This window comes from Oreochromis aureus, linkage group 3 (assembly GCF_013358895.1).
Source record: "Oreochromis aureus strain Israel breed Guangdong linkage group 3, ZZ_aureus, whole genome shotgun sequence".
NCBI lineage: Eukaryota > Metazoa > Chordata > Actinopteri > Cichliformes > Cichlidae > Oreochromis > Oreochromis aureus.
This window is the reverse complement of record NC_052944.1, coordinates 60,096,645-60,116,138: the sequence shown is the minus strand read 5'-3', so window position 1 is coordinate 60,116,138 and position 19,494 is coordinate 60,096,645. Positions and strand designations below refer to the sequence as shown.

The window sequence follows — 19,494 nt, the reverse complement described above, 5'->3', positions numbered from 1 at the left end:
ACCTGAATGTTATTTCTCTTTAGTTCTGACCTCACTTCTGTGGTACACAGCAAACCAAGGTCAGTAAGTTTAACATATGACAATCTAAACCCAATAAAGTGTGTTAAACATCCTTTTCTATATGATGTTAATGGAGTTAATAAGCAAACAATACCAGAATTTTTTCAAAATTACTGCATTATTACTTCTTGCATTGTGGTGTACCTGAAAGTAATGAAAAATCAACAAATCTATGTCTACCTATGTCTACAAATCTAGTCTACCTTATCTATGTCTCCAAGAAGCATTCATCATGGAGTAAAAACTGGAACTGTCCAAGAAGAGCTTTTATGGACAGCCACATGCTATGTGATCTAAGAACTCTTTATCTGAATCATTCTGGACCTGACTGCATACTAAGCTTGTGTGTTTTATGTGATTTTATGTATAGCTTAATTTTCTCAGTCTCTCTAAATCTGCCAATCTTAACAGAAAAGTAAAAATTTAATTCTCCGATACCATATTTTTTAGTTCCCGCTAAGTCTGATATTAGCCTGTTATCTTACTAACTACTAACAGTAATCTTTGATTATTAAACATAAAGTGATTGTGGAATTTAGGAAAACAAATATATTCTATTAGAAGCAAATACTATGTGATTATTGTAATATATTTTTTCTGGTAATATGTTCTTACAAGCCACCAATGAATGGTGGCTTATAAAACACAGCACGGCTTTATGTTTTAATCAGAATACAGAATCAGATTACATTGAATTCTCTATAGCTCGTCTGACTGTGAGTCCCAGCAGCTCTCAGTTTTTTAAAGACGACTTTGTGTCTCTGAGCTGTGAGGAGGACGACAGCTCTGCTGGATGGACTCTGAGGAGAAACACAAGCAAACAACAGAGGACTCAGTGTGGAGATGGGTGGGGAAAGCCAGCTGGTTCTTCCTGCAACATCAGCTACATTGACCCACTTGAAAGTGGAGTTTACTGGTGTGAGTCCAATCAGAGTATCATCAGTAACATGGTTAACCTCACAGTCCTCACAGGTAAGCTGAGTGTGTGGAGTTAGTGTTGATGAAGCTGTGTGTAAATGGATGAAATGCTGTAGTTTGTCTCTGTGTTGAGGTGGATCAGTGATCCTGCAGAGTCCTGTCCTCCCTGTGATGGAGGGAGATGACGTCACTCTGCTCTGTAAAACAAAGACCACTCCCTCCAACCTCCCAGCTGCTTTCTATAAAGATGGCTCCCTCATCAGGAAGCAGCCTACAGGTCACATGACCATCCAGCATGTTTCCAGGTCTGATGAAGGCCTCTACAAGTGTGACATCAGCGGTCATGGAGAGTCTCCATCCAGCTGGATCACTGTCACAGGTGACACACTCACCTGTCTGTGTTTCTGCAGGTTTCAACATTCACAATGTGATGATAACTTAATGACTGTGTTTGCTTAATTTCAGAGAAACCCACCACCACACCTCCACCTACATCCACACCTTCTCCTGGTTGGACCTCTGTTGCTCCATCCCTCTTTCCTCCTGTTTTCTCTGTGTTGTCTTTTGCTGGATCAGCCTGTGTTTTGGTTCTACTGGCATTACTGGCTCTGCTGGTGAGACGACATGTTCGTAAGAAGTCTAAAGGTAAAACCCATTTTTCTGGATTTTAGATATATAGGTTTGTTTTGCAGAATAAAGTTCATTTCATGTTATTGTTTATTCTGTTTAATTTCAGTTGATGAACAAGCTGGAGAAGATGCTGCTGAGGTCACATATAATGATATCAAAATATCAAATCTTCAACAGCTCCCAGTCAAACAAAGCAGAGGTAGTCTTATTCTCTTATGGTGTGCTTGGGGGCTATTGGACGATCATGGAGTTAGGAAAAGGGTTTTTTTTATAAAATGAGTAAAATATACATTTCTATAATGTATAAAAGTTTGCACAGAGTTAGGACCCAAAATTCAGGACACAAGCAGATACAATAATCAAAGGGAGCAATTTTATTGATGCTGAGGCAGAAATTGAAACATAAACAAAGTAGATAAAAGGAATAAAAAAACAAATAAAAATGAACCGAAAATCCACACAGACACAACACACAACCAAGGAACATAAACAAATATACAAAGGACTCAAGGAAGATTGCACTATATGTACACTACCAGTCAAAAATTCCCTTCACTTGCACTTCACTTGTTCTACATTTTGTATACACTAACTGTTTTATAACAACCCAATTTTTCCAGTTATTTATTGCTATTCAAGTCGTTCCAGTCCAATGAATAGTTTGAAATGGTAAGTGGTGAACTGCCAGAGGTTAAAAAAAGGTAAGGTTACCCAAAACTGAAAAATAATGTACATTTCAAAATGATACAAAATAGCCTTTTTCAGTGAACACAAAATGGGTCAGCAATTTAAAGCTGTTCTGCAGCAATGGAGGTTGATCAAGCTGGTTCTAATAATTTCTACAGGTTTAACACTTAAAATGTGAGTCTTTCCTACAGATAAATTGCAAAGAAAGTCAAGGTGTCAGAGTTAACAGCTTGAGTGATAGGGGGCTCATGGGACAACAGCTTCAAGCACAGAACCTGTTTAGCCCACACCCCCGGTAACGGGGGCAAAAGGGAGGAGATCAATGTTTAATCGGTTATTACACAGGGTCAGAAATATAAGTCCCAGCATGTGTGGTATCCACAGAAACCTCTGAATCTCAGCTAAAATCTCATATAAACCATTTCTACAACCACCAAACACAACGAAAACAAGCCATGATTAAAAGAGCAGTTACGTAAATGCGCAAAAGTCCGTCGAATGTTTCCCAAAATTGCACATTTTTGTACAACGTCTGGATATTTATGTATTGACAGTGCTGTAATTTTTCACTGTTCCACTTTACTACATAATTCCTTATGTGTTCATTCACAGGCAGTCAGGGCAATGCGACAGAGGGAGGAATAAAAAACTCAAAGCGAAAAAGTCTCGCTTTGAGCTTACAGTTAGAAAAACTCAAAGTGAGACACAAAGGGAAAAAAAGAAAATAAACACACAATACTGAAGAAAGGAGATATGAAACATGAACATAAAGGCTAAGCATGAATGAAGTAATCCATGATGGAAAAAAACAAAACAAAACATAATCACAATATTACTTACACCTAAATAAAATCAAGGGGGAGTAAACAGGGAAATATCAAGTAAATTCATAATTTGTAAAAAAAAAAAAAAAGAAAAAGAAGAAGAAAAAAGACAGTAATAATATATAGACAACAAAACACTGAATTGTATGACTGAAACTTGTTCCTAGAAGAAAAAAAAAGTACAACTACAAGGAAGAATTAAAGCCTGAGACTCAAGAAAAAAAATTACTATTAGTAAGTAAGTGAAGCTAGTAAGTAAGTAATATTTTATTTATATAACACCTTTCAAGACACAGATTTCAAAGTGCTTCACACCAAAATGATAAAGAAACAAAACAGCAGTCCAAAAATAAATAAATACATACATACATGAATAAAATAAAATAAACATTTTAAACACGGTATAAAAATGAAACAGAACATCAAATGATACCATAAAAGCAAATGCTCAGTATTAACAGAATGACTGAAATCAAAACAGAAATCAAGACCTCAACCTAACAGAAATGAAAAACTAGAACCGAACAAAAACAAAGGAAAAAACACTAATAATAATAACAATAATAATAATAATGATAATAATAATAATAATAATAATGATATATTAACCTAAAGCTCTAGCACCACAATTATGGATCATGGCATAATATGAGAAGATCTGCAAATATGTAAGGATATCTTTGGAAATCAAATGTTAAAAATAATAATAATAAATCGGGTAAATCCAGATTTCAAGAATTCCCAACCCAAATTCCCTAACAGCAAACATGATGGTTATCCCACCCCTCCTCCCAAAGTGCTGTATTTTAAAGAAAATTTTTAATAGACAGTATATTAAAAGGCACTGATAATTGACTCGTTGGTTTTGGACTAATGGTTCAAAGTTTTTTTTAAATATAATGTAGGTTAATTGGAGCCAAGAGATAATATTTGAGTGTCATGCTAGGTTTTAGTTTTAGTGATAGACTTTTAGTGTTTTAGTGACTTAGTCCATCACTCACTGGAATCACGTCTGACTTACTGGCAGCAATACAGATAACCTCCTGCAATGGTTGTAGGGATCAAATTCACCCCATACTCCCGAAGCACCCCCAACATTACAACTACATTACATTACAACTACATTACAACTACACCCCTTGATAGTTTAATGGTAAATATACTTGCCTTCCACTGCCTAACAGGGTTTCTGTAACAATCAGGGTAAAGCTATACCGAGATATCATCATCCCCACCTGAGATTGGGTACCAAACCCCAAGTATAACTGAGGGTGTGTTGAGCGCAAGAGCAACTGACACGAGATATAGCTTTATAGTTAACTGGAAACCTTACCCCACCTTGGCCGATTAGAAAGACTTAATGAAACTTGCTCGGAATGTCTACTAGAAGAAGTGAATGGAGGATTATGGACTATATTCTACTGTGACCATCACTGAAACCAACCAGCTGATCTACACTCCGACAGGAGATGCTTGGCTACTAGACCAAAGCAGTGCGAAGGGACGTTAGCCAACTATCACAACTGCAGAAGGGTGCCTAAGAAGTAGAGCGAGCTGTCCATACTTGAGGCCTTTGAAACTCCTATGCAAATACTCACAGCCTTGGCCAGTATGTTGAAGAAGTATGCCAGATAGATATAATGCAGGGGAATAAACCAGCAGTATACCACTGAACCATCCAAGGTGTATTATCAGTGGCAGGAAACAATATGAGAGCACCACCACCAAGGCTGGAGATTGAGCAATGGAAGATCATTTGTGAGAAGAACACAACCCATAACAGCAATGCTCAGTGGCTAGTCAATGTAAGAGCAGACCACGGGAACCTCCTTTAACAGTAAGGGAGTAACCATCAAAGTATCAGACCCTCAAGAAAGAGTCTCCAGTATGAAGCGTTGGACAGCACCAGGCCCTGACATGATTCATACCTACTGGCTGAAGAAGCTGAATGCACTACATGAGCATCTGGAACTACAAATGAACCAGCTGCTAATGGATGGGAGACACCCGGAATGGCTAACTGAAGGCGAGACAGTCCTGATCCGAAAGGATTCCCAGAAGAAAACTGTCCCATCCAACCACTGGCCTCTCTCAGTACCACATGGAAGCTCCCGTCAGGCATTATAGCTGCTAAGATGAAAAGACATATGGCTCAATACATGAGTGGGGCACAGAAAGGAATTGGCAGAAACACCAGAGAGGTGAAACACCAACTACTGGTAGATAGAACAGTCACCCAAGACTTTAATACCAGGCTCACCAACCTGTGCATTGCCTGGACTGACTATAAGAAAACCTATCACTCAGAATCAATAGGACATTCAGAGCTTTAATCAGGAATTCAATGGTGATGTGGTGACCAGAACTAGAAGCCAGCTTGAAGGCAACAGCGCAAGTCATTATCAAGTGTGAGACATAGTCTGTCCCCACTGCTGTTCTGCATAGGCCTGAACCCCCTCAGTTAAATCATTGACAAGACTGGCAAGGAATGGCTATGGATACCGACAATTTTTAATGAAACAATTTTGAGCCACCTCCTCTACATGAATGACATCAAGCTGTATGCCAGGAATGAACGAGATATTAATTCACTGATCAACTGATCACTGATCAACATTGTAGCACAGGTAGAGCAGGTCACCTACTGATCGGAAGGCTGGTGGTTTGATCCAGTCTGCATTGCCAAGTTTCCTTGGGCAAGATACTAAGGCCAAGTTGCTCTCTGATGCATCCATTAGGGTTTGAATGTAGTTAGACAGCACTAAGTATAGAGAAAGTGCTTGTGAGAATGTGACTGGGTGAATATGACATGTTATATAGAGCGTTTTGAGTACTCCGTTACACCAACTGGGATGTAGGATGTCTATTGGAATGTGATTTGGACTGGAGATGTGTATTCGGATGGTAATGGAGAGAAGGAAATTTGGAAGGGTGGAATTTGGCACCTCCAGCCCCAACTCATGTCTTTCCTTGATAAGGCTCACCAGAGAAGAAGTGGTTTGAGTCTCTCTCCAGCCATAAGGAGATTAAGGTGGTATATTTGCATGGCTTCAACATCACCCACTCGCCACGTGACTATGATGGATTCTTGCCATTAGGCGAGTAATTTTGAGCTACAAGGAGGAAATAATACAAGAGTTTTGTCTCCCAGTGAAAATTGCCTGAGTCTTTTGTACTCTTTTGTTCAGATGCTGCTGACGAGGTTGTCATGGAAGAATTTGGTGGAAGAAATTCTCCCATGACAACCTCCCCATTTTGTGTAGCTTTGCTCTCTGGCCCAGAACTATTGAATCTCATTTTTAGCTGGCCTTGGATCTTTCTAACAGTTTTCTTTTATTAAGTCCATTTCCCCTTGTGGCTTCCTGCCAAACTCAAAGGGAGAAAATACCCATAGAAGCCTGGGGCACCTCCTGCACTGCAAACAACGAAGGGTCTAACCAGCATTCATCCTAATGAACTTACGAATCTGGACAAACTTACGAAAACCTACAAATAATTCATACAATTCTTTTAGTGAATGACGTGCCCTGTCAATCAGTATCTCTTTCAGGATGCCGAATTGGGAGATGACCTGAAACAGCACCTGTGCCACACTCTTTTCAGAAATGGTATGCAGTGGAACTGCTTCGGGACTAGAGCTAATACAAAGCAATATACATATGCACTAGTGAAATGGGCAAGTGAGTTCCATGCCAATGTGCTCAAACGGGACCTCCGTTATTGAACAGGATGCAAAGGCACTCTCGGAATGGCCAGCTGTTTCACCAGCTGACATTCAAAATGGTAGGCAAATGATGTGTCAGGGCACACCGCAACGTCGAGGCTCACTGGCCGATGACTGTGGACCCATTCCTCTGTTCCCACTGGGAGCCCCTCTATGAACTGCTCAAATGTATATATCTTCTCAGATCCGTCCTTCTCCCATATGCTCTTCCAGTATTGCTCCGTCTCCAGCCTTTGTGTTGCTGTTCTCATATTGTTCCCCTGCCACTGAGAGTGCACCTTGGCTGGTTCCGTGGAGAACAGCTGGTTTATCCTCCAGCCTTGTATCTTTCTGGTGTACCTCTTCAAGCGGCTGGCCAAGGCTGTGAGTCGTTGCTTGGCAGTTTCTAAGGCCTCAGGTATGGACAGCTTGCTATACTTCTTTGGCACCTTCTTTGTCGCACCTTTCTGCAGCTCCGATAGTTGGCTAACCTCCCTCTGTGCTACTTTGATCTTAGCCTCTAGTCTCCTTCTCCATGGAGGGTATTGCCCCTTGTGGCTGTTCAACTTGTAGCCAAGCATCTCACGGATCATTGCTGCCGTAGTGTGGATCAGCTTGTTAGTCTTGGTAATGGCGACTATAGATATCATCTGTAATGCTTGTTACGTCCACATGAAAGAGGTCTAGGGGTGTGTGTGAGGACCGTTAACAAATGGGTGTGGAACAGAATGAAAAGGAAACCAGACAGAGGTGTTTCGCTAATAATAGTTTTTTATTACAGATAAACAACAACATAACATAAAGAGATGGCAATGCTGCTTTATCAATAAAACCAAAAGAAAGAAGAGGTCACAACAACAAAGGACACAACAACCAAACAAAAAAACTTTACACCACGAGGAGGCACTTCCGGGGGCCCACAGGCCCACCCTGTCACTAGCAGCAGCAAGCCCTATTGCCGCTGCTGTTGAGGCCCACAAGCCCATGCTACTCACATGAGGCAGCTACTCTCCCCACTGCTCCTACAACTCCACACCACAGGCAGGACAAACACGCAACCTTTCCATCACCTAGAAAGATAGTGTAGAGTCAACAGAAACACCACCCTCTATCACACAGTTCTTCCCCAGCCCAGATTGCTGACTGGGCCCAGGTGATAAACGAGGCCAATGAACGGCACCTGTGTCCTGGGGAGAGAGAGAGAGAGTAAAAGAGAGACAGAGGGGTGGAGCAAGAAAGGAGGAGGCAGAGAGAGAACACCACACCCACACAATGGCAATTTCAAGAGGCCCTGCTTGGGCCGTAAAACCCCCTCCCATAAATACAAACCAGTGGTTTGTCACAGAAAGTCCTACAAATTTTTTTTTAACCCTTTAAAACTGGTCGGAGCGGGCACGCTCCGTTTTGCGTAACTATTTTTAAATCACTGTAGAACCGGAACCACTTAAGCTAGCGCAATAAAATTTTTTTGCATATGAAACTGGAGGAGTTGTACTTACATCTTATGCCATCAGCTTGTCCTAGGTCACGGTTTCCTTCCACATATAGCTTTGCAAAAATTGCATAAAAAAGCACTTGCAGCAACAAAAACAATATTCCAGAAACACGCTTTGCCGATCCGATCAGCTGTTCGTAACATTTCCTACGTTGGAGTAGATGTCAGTGCGAATTATCGTGTGTCCGCCATTACCTGCCCGAAACTGGAAGTGACGTCATTTTCACAGAAAATGTAGTTTTTTATATTCAGGGCCTTATAAGCCTATGGTGGTGTTTTTAAAAGTTTTGTTTGATTTTATGCTTTTCTGTATTGTTTCTGGGATGCTTAAAACTCAAATTACACTGCTGGAAAGAATTTATTTTGATGCACATGCTGTTTTTTTTTGCAATTTTGCATTATAATATTTATTTTAGTTTTTCCTGCAGTATATAAAAATTGGTGTATCTCAAAAACAAAACCATGAAGAAACTCAAAATAAATTTCCCGTGGTTGAAAACTATTTTGTGCAACTTTTTTGTATTTACAGTTTTGAGGGATAACCCTCTTAAATTTCTCTAACTAGAAATATATGTAAAAAAGCCAAAAATGATTTTCAATTTTTCTATAGTTTATTGCACTTTTTTGGAATTTATGTAGTTACTATGGACTTAATGCATACATATTAACAAATGGCACTGCAGCATGTAAAAATATAAAGATGGGCTCTGGTGGACTTGGTTCTATGGTAGGTCTTAAAGGGTTAATTATATTACTTACCATGCACCATAATAACGGTAAGGCATAGCCTGCCGAATCTGCCAAAACCTTTTCGATGGGTCCAAAACACTGAATGGGGTTGGCCCAGTTCCCTCAAGATAGGGTCCCAAGTGACAGCCAGGTGTTTTGTGAGCCTTCACATATGGAGAACCCAGCGGATAGCTAGAAGGCCTTACTGAAACACTTTCCAGACGCTTTTTCACTAGGTCATGGCTACAGGCATGCTGGTTAGCCAGAGGTGCAGGTTTGAATAGTTGTGTCACACACTCTCTGTCACACTGTAGGTCATCTGGAGGACCCGGAAGATGGTCAACAGGTGGCAGATCAGAATTAGTCGACCTCTGACAGTGACCAGTTGACACCACTGAGCTATTATGCTCCAATTGTCACCTAGGACTGGCAACTTTGTCCGTTTGCGAACCACGATTAACTCTTTTCAAAGCAGATCTTTTTTGCTTTAAGTGGGCTTTCAAACAGTTAGCAACAGGTGGCCAGTTTTGTGGCAGAAGAAACAGAGCTTTGTTTTGGATCTTAAAACCATGCCTGTATCAGCTTTGTTAGCTGGCACACTCCTAGCTCTCGAGACTGACTGTTTACGTTTGTAGGCCTCATAATCTGCTCTTAAATGGCCAGACTTGAAACAGAAGAAACACTTTCTTTCCACCTTGGGACGAGACACAAGTACCTCACACTTTGGGTACTGCCCAGGTGGCACCTCGCTAGCCTTCACTGGGGCATCGCGTCGGTCATACCCACTGACACTAGTTTTATGGACGAGCACAAACTCATCAGCCAGCGTCGCAGCCTGCTCTAGCGAGGAAACCTACTGTTAGGTAAGGTATACTGCAATTCGCTTGGAAATGCAGTTCTTAAATTCTTCTACAAGCATTAATTCACGCATCGATGCCAGGTCAGTAGTTTTGCAGGACACACACCACCGATTAAAAAGCACACTTTTCTCCCTTGCAAAATCTCGGTAGGATTGACCCTGTCCCCTTTCCAACCCCCGGAAGCGCTGCCTAGATGCCTCTGGGACCAGCTCTTAAGCCAGCAGCCATAATTCAGACTGTCCTTAGCTGACAATGAGGAACAAACTTCCTGAGCCTTACCTACTAGTTTGCATTGCAGCAGGATGGCCCACACATCACGTGGCCAGTGCAAGGCTGTGGCTGTTCGCTCAAATGACTCAAAATAATCGTCAACTTCAGTGTCGCAAAACACCGGAACAAGACGACTAATTTTTTTCTACATCAAACTCTGCCTCAGGCCGTGGCATGGAGGCAGTAGTTGGAAGGGAAACCTGTTGGAGTTCCAACTGTCATAGCTTGACAGTCGTCTCTGCTTCCATCTTTTTCAGTTCAACCTCTTTCGCTCTGGCCTGCTCCTTCTCTAAACGCCTAAGCTCCAACTCCTTCTTCAGCTGGAACTCTCTCTCACAATCCTCCCTTTCAAGTTGGAGGCGAGCCAGGCGTACCCGGAGCCTAGCATCCTGCTTTGAACCCACTCATGACTATCAAGAATGGTTGAAAGTGAGGCAGTGTCATTGGCCTGTCCTCAGGCAGCCCCAGAGCAACAGGCATAGACACCGATGGCGCTACATCTTGATCCGGTAGCAGAGGAACAGGCTGAGATGCTGCACCATGCTCAGCCACACAAGGTGAACTGGCAGACACTGGTAAGTCCACTATACCCTTCTCCACCAAGCCAGACACAAGAAGGGCTTTTTGCTCAGCTTTACGCAGCCCTGTGGAGACACCAATCCCATAAAATGATGGCACCTCATGCAAATCCCTCTTTCTACAGGCGTCCAGCTGGACAAGCAACGGGTTTGCCATCAACACGGCAATATCAAAGGCAGCCATTAAAAACAGAAAAAAACAAACAAAAAAACAGCCAATAACACACAGGCCGGCTACCCTAGGCTAACAATAAAAGAGAACCACCTCCAACACACAAATCAAAGGCAGGTGAAATATAGCCACGGGGTTAACCAATGAGTAAAAATACCACTGTATTTTTACCATAAAAATACCCCTCACCCGAGGCCTACCTACCCAAAACCCAGCCTACTTAGCTTCTGGAGTGTACCAGGCTCGAGGCAACTTTGAAGGCAAACCATCAAGTGCTCATTCACATCATCTCGCAGATCTTGTCAGGGTACTTCAAGTAGTTTTGATAACCGGCTACAGGGGATCCAGGTTTCAAGCTTCGCCGTGATCCTATCTTTCAGGTCAGTTCCTCTTGCACTCAACGATCCTTCTTCTATCCCACTTGGGGCTTGGTACCCAAGCTCGGGTGGGGGTGATAATGTCTCCCCCCTGACCTGTCATCCTGGCTCCCCCTTGCCGTAGCATGTGTGTTGTACCTTGTCAATCTCTAGCTGTGAGAGCAGTCCCTTCTTCCCAATGTTGGAACACTGAGCTACTAGTTGTTTCAACCTCAATGTGGATATTGGGTATCAAAGATTCTATAGGTCCCTCATCCTATTCATTTAACCCCTTCTGCCAGGGTTACTTGTGTAGTAGCATTCCAACAACGCCCTGTTTTCACTTCTCATCAGGGTGCTCTTGTTCCTCAATACCTGACCTTGTCGATCTGGGTGACGTCCGAGCCAGCATGCCTTCAAATTTATGTCTCGCTCATGTCTGCAGTAGGCTCGCTTAGCATGGGGGGGTCTAGCCTTAGGACCCTTACTGGATACAAACACCCCCAGGTGGGTGGGTCCAGAAGCTCCTCTTGAGCCTCTCTGTTATTGCCTGGATGGTGTGGAACCCTCTGCCTGATTGCAGAAGTTGGAACAGTTTGTTGCTGGGATGGGACGGGTCCTTTAATATCTGAGCTGCTCTGGAACAAAATCTCCTGGTGTAAAATGTCCTGAAAGGAAGGGAGATCAACGTTCTGCCGTATGGCTCACTCTCTGAAGAGCTTTTTGGTCCTTAACACAGCTGTTCCCATACCAGGATGTGATGTTCTGTGTGAGGATGCTCTTCACAGCGCCTGCATAGAAAGTCCTGAGTATCACTGGAGAGACCCCAAACTTCCTCAGCTGTCGGAGTTGGTACAGGTGCTGCCTAGCCTTTTTGGACTGGACCTGAATGTGAGCAGACCATGTTGGGTCTGAGGAGATGTGGACACAGAGATACTTGAAGGACTGCACTGATGATGGAGCTCGAGATGGAGGGGCTTGTAGACTCTGTGTAGTTACCCTGTTTCTTGCCCATGTGGCTGAGAGTGGTGTGCAGGACATGGGAGATGGCATCCTTTGTGGATCTGCTGGGTTGGTAGGTGAAGTGGAGCAGATCTGTGGTGCTTGGAATCATTAGAACAACACTAGAAGATCACAAAGAAACATGAGTGTAGAATAAAGCCGGGGCTAGGGCTGGGTATCGTCACTGATTTCTAGAATCGATTCGTTTCCGATTCACAAGGTCCCGGATCGATTCAATCCACGATTCGATTCAATTCGATTTGAATCTGGGAAATTTTGACAGTCAGAAATATTATAATTCAGATCAGTACATTTACATATTTTTGTATCTATAAAAAGGAAGCTGACACACGCAAGACTTTATCAAAGGTGTAAGCGTCACAGCAGATGCCTTTGAGTCAAAGTAGCTGAAGATAAAACACAGAAAAACATGAAGGTGGTTTTCCTGGCCTGGGATTTTATAAAAATATTCTGCAGTACATCAAAAACGAAAGAACACCATTAATCAACATATGAACGTTACCTCTGACGTTACAGCGGTTTTATTAGAGACACGGCTAAGCGTTTTGCATTTTGCATAATTTTAAAAAGTTTAAATTTGTTCAGTATTGAACGGAAGAAATTAGGTTTTCTTTTCGGAAGTATGTAAAACAAAAAACAAAAACAAAAAAACAGCGGCCGACAGCGCTGCAAACAACGGTAGACTTGTGCTGAACAAGCAAGCGAATAATGCAGAAAACAGATTTTTAGACGGGAAACTGTTCTTCAAGTACAGAGAGAGAGAGAGAGAGAGAGAGGGCTGTGCATGAAGTGTGATTTTATCGTGGTGGAAGCAAAACAGTAAAAGTCAGAGTGAATTCATGACAATGTTTATGTGAAGCGTAGTTTGGATCTTCTTTTGCTGCTGGTTCGGTCAATATTGTTTGGAGAGAGATCAAACTAACAGCTTTAGAATCAGCGCAAAAAGGGCGTAAACACAAAGCGCGGACCCGCCAAAACATCAGAATCAGTGAGCTGTCGGCTTTCAGCCCCGACCGTGTCCGTGCAGTTGTTGTGCCAGAAAGTGATTGCCATCCGCGGGAGCGCGCGCAGCCGCTTAAAGCTGCAGCGCCCGTCAGGTGAGAAAGGCGACATCTCACTGATTCTGATCCGCGGGTCCGCGCTGTATGTTTACGTCTTTGTGCAGAATCCGTGTACCTGCTCTCATTTACTGTCTTAGCTGTTTGGTGGTTGTTGAAATTTTGTGAGGTTTCACCTGAGATTCTGTCGTTTCGGGCAAAATAAATTTATATTAAAAAATCGATTCAGGATTTTAATGAATCGATTTCACGTTATCCAAGCCAGAATCAATTTTAATCGATGAATCGATTATTAAAACCCACCCCTAGCCGGGGCTACAGTAACGCAGGTTGCACAATGATCCAGTAACAAGAAGCACTGAGCTACTGCCTTAAGTAGTGGCCAGGACAGTCAGGTTAACCCTTTAAGACTGGTGGGAGCGGGCATGCTCCGTTTTGCGTAACAATTTTTAAATCCCTGTAGAACTGCAACCACATAAGCTAGCGCAATATTTTTTATTTTTTTTTGCATATGAAACCTAAGGAGTTGTACTTACATCTTATGCCATCAGCTTGTCCTTGGTCACGGTTTCCCTCCACATATAGCTTTGCAAAAATTGCATAAAAAGCACTTGTAGCTCACAAAAACACAGTATTCCAGAAAAAGGCTTTGCCGATCTGATCAGCTTTTCATAACACTTCCTAGAGAGAGAGCGAGAGAGTGAGAGAGAGAGAGAGAGAGAGAGAAACAATAACAAAAACACATTGCTTCTGAGCAAATTCGCTGGGGAAACACAGGGACCATGACACCAGCTCTCCAGCTATCTAGCTTCCTATTTTTCCACAATTAAAAAGAAATACTGTATCTACTCTAGTCGAAAGAATCCACGCTTCGTACTGATGTCCACAATTCTTTTATTCCTCTCACAATCATGGAGCACCGTGAAAACTAGAAACAAGTAAAATAATATCAATAGCACATATGATATTCATCTCAGCCACTTATTTCTTTTCACAAAGTGCACAAGTGCTTAACAAATAACAGCATAATGTTTTTACCGTGTACGCCTTGTAAACCAGTAGTAGAAAAGTTGTACATTCTGAAAAGTCCGCCGTGTTACCGTTCTGTCTTGTCTCTCCCGCGCACAACTTCCGGTTCCCGCGACTCACAGGAAGTGACTACTTCACAATAATTTTTAACAGAAACATTTCTTATAAGAAAGATGTATCACTGGATTCATAGATTATCTTTTCCCACTGCAAATGTACACAAACATGAGTACCAAATAAAGAAAACAAATAGAAAACAATATCTCAGACGTGCTTCTGGTGTTGTCATGGCAACCCACACAAACATTTCAGCGTCAGCTACAAATACAATTATTAAAACCATGTTCATTTAAAAAAGGTTGTAAAAGTATAACTGTAGTGCAAATTATATGCACAAACCATGAATCAAACACTGTTATATGATTTATTACCATAATTTTATAACTTGATCATTAATTACAATACAAATTTACTCTTAAATTCTGAATCGAACATCCTGATATGTTAACCAGATCCTTTCATGCTGTTGATAAAACGCTTGCAGCTCTGTGGTCAGTCTGTTCCTTTCATATCAGGTCAGTTTTTCTACCACAGCAGGAGTCATGTTAATTTGTTCTAAACCCATGTGATTATCTGAAGACGAAACCAAAAACATTTCTGCAAGAAGCAGCAGTATCTCTGAAAGCAACTCTGCAATCACATGTACTACTTGCACTGATGTCCCCTGTTTGTGTTTTATTGTGCAGAGAGTGATCCAGCTGCAGTCTATTCAGCAGTGAGAACAGAAGATATAATTTATGGAAAAATCATCATCAAAGACAATAAAAGAAAAAAATCAAAGATGAAAGGTACAGCTGCTCTTCTTTAGCTTCATCAAACAATTCTGCAGCCAGAAACTGAAGGCTTGGTTTAAGCTAAATTCCAGATTGAATGTTAGCGTGCTAACATGTGGTTTAGTATGTGTAATGTATGTCGTAGCAACATTCAAATATTTTTGGTAAATTGTACAATGTCATAGGTGTTGCAAATCTTTGCAGTGATTGCTTTAAGAAATTGCGAAGAATTATAAAAAGTGATTAACAAACGAATTATCTTGTGCACAGAAGAAAAAAAACAGTTTCCACCAGAAAAAATGGTTGCTTTTTAAAAAAATATTATCTTATGCCTCCCTTCCCCTAGCACCTACTCAACTCTACTCAGTCATTTTCCATTTGAATTGAGTACCATCTCCAATCCCTTAGGGTCATTACATATATGTATATATATATATATATATATATATATATATATATACATATAGATATATTAGGGGTGCAACGATACACAAAATTCATGGTTCGGTTTGGTTCGATACTTTGGTGTCACGGTTTGATATTTTTTCGATACAAAAAAATGTTCATGCCTTTTTAATTTGTCATTTATTAAAATTATAAATATATATTTTAATTCAAAAGTACAGTTTTTAAATTTAATGTTGCTGAAACAACAAAATAATAAAAAAATAAATAAATCTATCAGATCGAGAAATCAGTCATCTTTGGAAAAGAGAGTTTATTACAGAGAAATGGCTCTTTCCAAAATAAAAGCTATACTATACACTTCTTCTGGGGTATATTCTCAGCAGCATATTAAACATATCAGGTCCCATAAGGAGAATCATGTGCTAACGGCTGTCTAAATGACTCGGGTAAAGTTTGTAGCATGCGTGCTTGTTGTTTTTGTCTGCTTCCACTTGTCTTTGCACTAGGATGATGTCGGCGTAAATGTGCAGTCATATTCGTTGTGTTCCCACTCGTGCTGTCAGCGTTAATCTCGTTAAAATGACACTAACGCCATAACGCGGCAAATCTCCGTTAACGAGTTACAGCGGATCGCCCCGTGCGTGGGGCTGGACGGCGTCAACACGTTAACAAGCTAACTGCGCTAGCGCACTAGTTTCCACCAATGTAATTGAGCATTGCGTGGCACATCTGACATACTGTTTTACTTTTGTCCATGACGCGCTTACCATCAGGGTCATACTTCACACGAAAACCAAGATAGTTCCAAACGCCAGACCTGAATGAGGGTGGGGGAGGTTCAATTTCGGCTAGCGTTGAGGCAGTTGCCATGTTGCAACAAGCTTAGCTTCTGTCTCGCTAGCTTGCGCTGCGCTCAGTGGATCTGCACTCGACAGTGCAGCCTAGGCGGAGTAGTTGAACGCAGATCCACTGAGCGCTCAACACAGACAGCATCGTCAGAAGAAGAGTTGATAAAATAAATAAAAATTTTGTATTGTTCGATACATATGCGTACCGAACCGAAAGCACTGTATCGAACGGTTCAATATCGATACGAGTATTGTTGCACCCCTAATATATATATATATAAGGAGAGCTAAGGTAAAGGAGAGCTCGGTTACATTAAGAGATTTGACTGGGCAATACAGTGTCAGTTAAGAAAATGAACAAATAGGCTGCTGTAAATACATGTAGGGATGGGCCACTGCACACAAGTCACCACCCGCCCCACTTTGAAAATGCCCTCCATGCCATATTACCAGTCCAGGCTTGGATGAATGTATTTTAATCATGATTAATATCTTGCCCACATATATTTAAAGTACAGACTGAAGCAGCAAGGGGTTGAACCACCAACCTTCCAGTTACTAGATGACCTGTTCTACAAGCTGAGCTACAGCTACCCATAACCATGTGGCTAGTTCCCTCGTTACCAGGTTTAAAAAATGTTGGGTATAATTATGTGAAGGAGTCCTGCTCATGACTCATCTGTACTACCGATGAAACCTGGTACCAGGTATTACCACTAATGGGAAACCCTATAAACCAAGTGGAGTAGGTACTAGTGGAAATAATGCTTTACAAATATACTGTATGAGATTGATAGGAATGACCAGTGCTGGGGTCGTGAATTTATAAATCAAGTTATTATTATTATTACTGAATATCATTTATTTTAATGTGTTTTTATTATGTATTTTAATGTCTTGTCTACAAACAGTTGATTACAAAAGTGTTTACAACAGCCTTCCTGGGTGATGCCCTTAAATGCTAAAGAAATGGTGGACACATCTTTGCCCCAAGAAGCTGAAAAAAAGAAGGAAAAATATGTATAAAAAGAAATTAATGTTGTGCATGCATGTTGAGTGATGCTAGAACTGTTTTGTTGCCATGTTTATGTATCTGCACTCTGAAGAAGGCAAAAGCCTCTAAATTAGAGCATGTTTTTGATGGATTTAATCCATTAAAAGAAAGGCATTTTATTAGTCCAGAGACTTTGATAATTTATGTCATTTTTTGCCATTTTTTCATATTTCTTTCTTACTATTTTTCTCTTTGAAAGCACTGGAGATTTGAGGAATACCAATAGCACCCTTGTGTTTTCTTTTTTACATAACATTACTCTTGCAGCTGTTGTACCTGCAGTAATTTAAATGTGTTTCATTCTCCAGAGAGTGATCCAGCAGCAGTGTACTCAGCAGTGAGAACTGAAGATGTCAGTTATGGACAAATAGCCATCAGACCAAAGAGGACTCGAGGTATGGCTACTTTTTCACTTTGGATAGAGAGAAGCTACAGTGGATGTGGACAAACTCTTTGGGCCACACCTTTTAATTTTTCAGTTCAGGTGTATTTTCAGTTTTAGTCTTGGGCTGTAATGGTTCACAAAATTCATGGTTTGTTTTTTCCCCCTTATTTTTCTATGTTGTCACCACTCCAGAAATATCATATAATATTCCACCATTTACAGCTTTTAAAATATCAATTTTTCTCAAAGACATGTGTTACGAAATCAGTTTTACCCCGGTTCTTTATTCGTCGAGGGATCCAGAAATGGCACCGGAACTCAGTAATTATTTTTACAAAATCTTTATTCATCTTTATTTAAGCATGCACTTCTAGAAGGGAAGACGAGGCCGGTGTCCCTCTGAAACAATCTTCACCCCTTTGTTAGTTCCAGGCAGCTTTATAGGAGCGACCCCATCATAAATCCCCCACAGTGTGCTGCAAACTCTGTGTCTGTGTCTATGTACACGAGCACGTGAGTGCCTGTGTGTGCACGTACCCGCGTGTCTATGTGAGTGCTCGTGAGTGACTGTGTGTGGATACCTGGTATGTGCGTGCACGTGAGTGAGTGTGCATATAGGTGTGGGAGTATATCAGTTAAAACACTGTGGGTATGTGTCTCTTCCTAGGGGCCATAAATACCATCTCCCCTCCAGACCACAGTTATCCAGTTACAAATCTACTTCTAAACTCATGACACAGTCAGGCCTTTATTTATATCCAGGGCAGTGTCAGTCTATCTTAACACATTTCTAAACTCTAAAACAAACTAAACATTCCTACATGTCTAAACTCTAAAATAAGCTAAACATTTCTACACATGCCATGTAATGTATTAGAAAAGTAATCACAATTACTTTATTTACCAATGAAAGCGATTTATTACACTACGTGTTACATTAATTTTGTGTTACACAATAAAATGACCTAAATTGCATTCTATTTCTTTTATTTATGTCTTTTTTGTTCTTTAACAGGGACAACACATGTTAGTCAACATCACTATACCAAACAGTTTAAACATTCCACATTAAAGAAAAAATTAACAGCAAAATGGAAAGCTGGAAACCAGCCCACAGAAAGTTCAAAGTGATCACAGGTGTGATTCTATTGTAGAAAAATGTACAAGTGGAAATAGTTGCTTTAACCCTGAATCAGCGCCTTTGGCACCTACTGGCACCTAAGGTTTTGTCTATTGGGTTGGGGTTTACACACACGCTGTCTGTGCAGATGTTTGCAAAGAGGCAAAAGAGCATGATTATGCTCTTGGTTCTATCCTGGATGCAGTTTGCACTTTACAACTGTTCTCGTGTATTTTTGTGAAAAAAAAGTAATGGCTTTATCTCCATTCCCAAAAAAGAAATAGACTGTACTCCATCGTTTTCCTCCTCCCTGCACATCCATCCAGTGTGGCAATAACTGAAGGATTTTTGTAATAGATGTAAGTGTAATGCAATTATTTGATGTAGTACACTAGCTTGTTATATTTCTGCATTACTGTAAAATGTGATGCAATTACATTAACACATTATACTC

The 19,494-nt window shown here is 41.0% G+C and overlaps 1 protein-coding gene across 1 annotated transcript in view; it reads left to right on the top strand.

The window, feature by feature from the left end:
- Positions 1-903: 903 nt before the first annotated feature.
- LOC120434019 overlaps positions 904-19,494 on the top strand; it is a 63,062-nt gene continuing 44,471 nt past the window's right edge. The window contains exons 1-6 of the mRNA XM_039601389.1: positions 904-978; positions 1,306-1,357; positions 1,444-1,623; positions 1,715-1,807; positions 15,139-15,240; positions 17,844-17,930. Of these exons, the coding sequence (XP_039457323.1) occupies positions 904-978; positions 1,306-1,357; positions 1,444-1,623; positions 1,715-1,807; positions 15,139-15,240; positions 17,844-17,930 (589 nt within the window). The remainder of the gene's footprint in view (positions 979-1,305; positions 1,358-1,443; positions 1,624-1,714; positions 1,808-15,138; positions 15,241-17,843; positions 17,931-19,494) is intronic.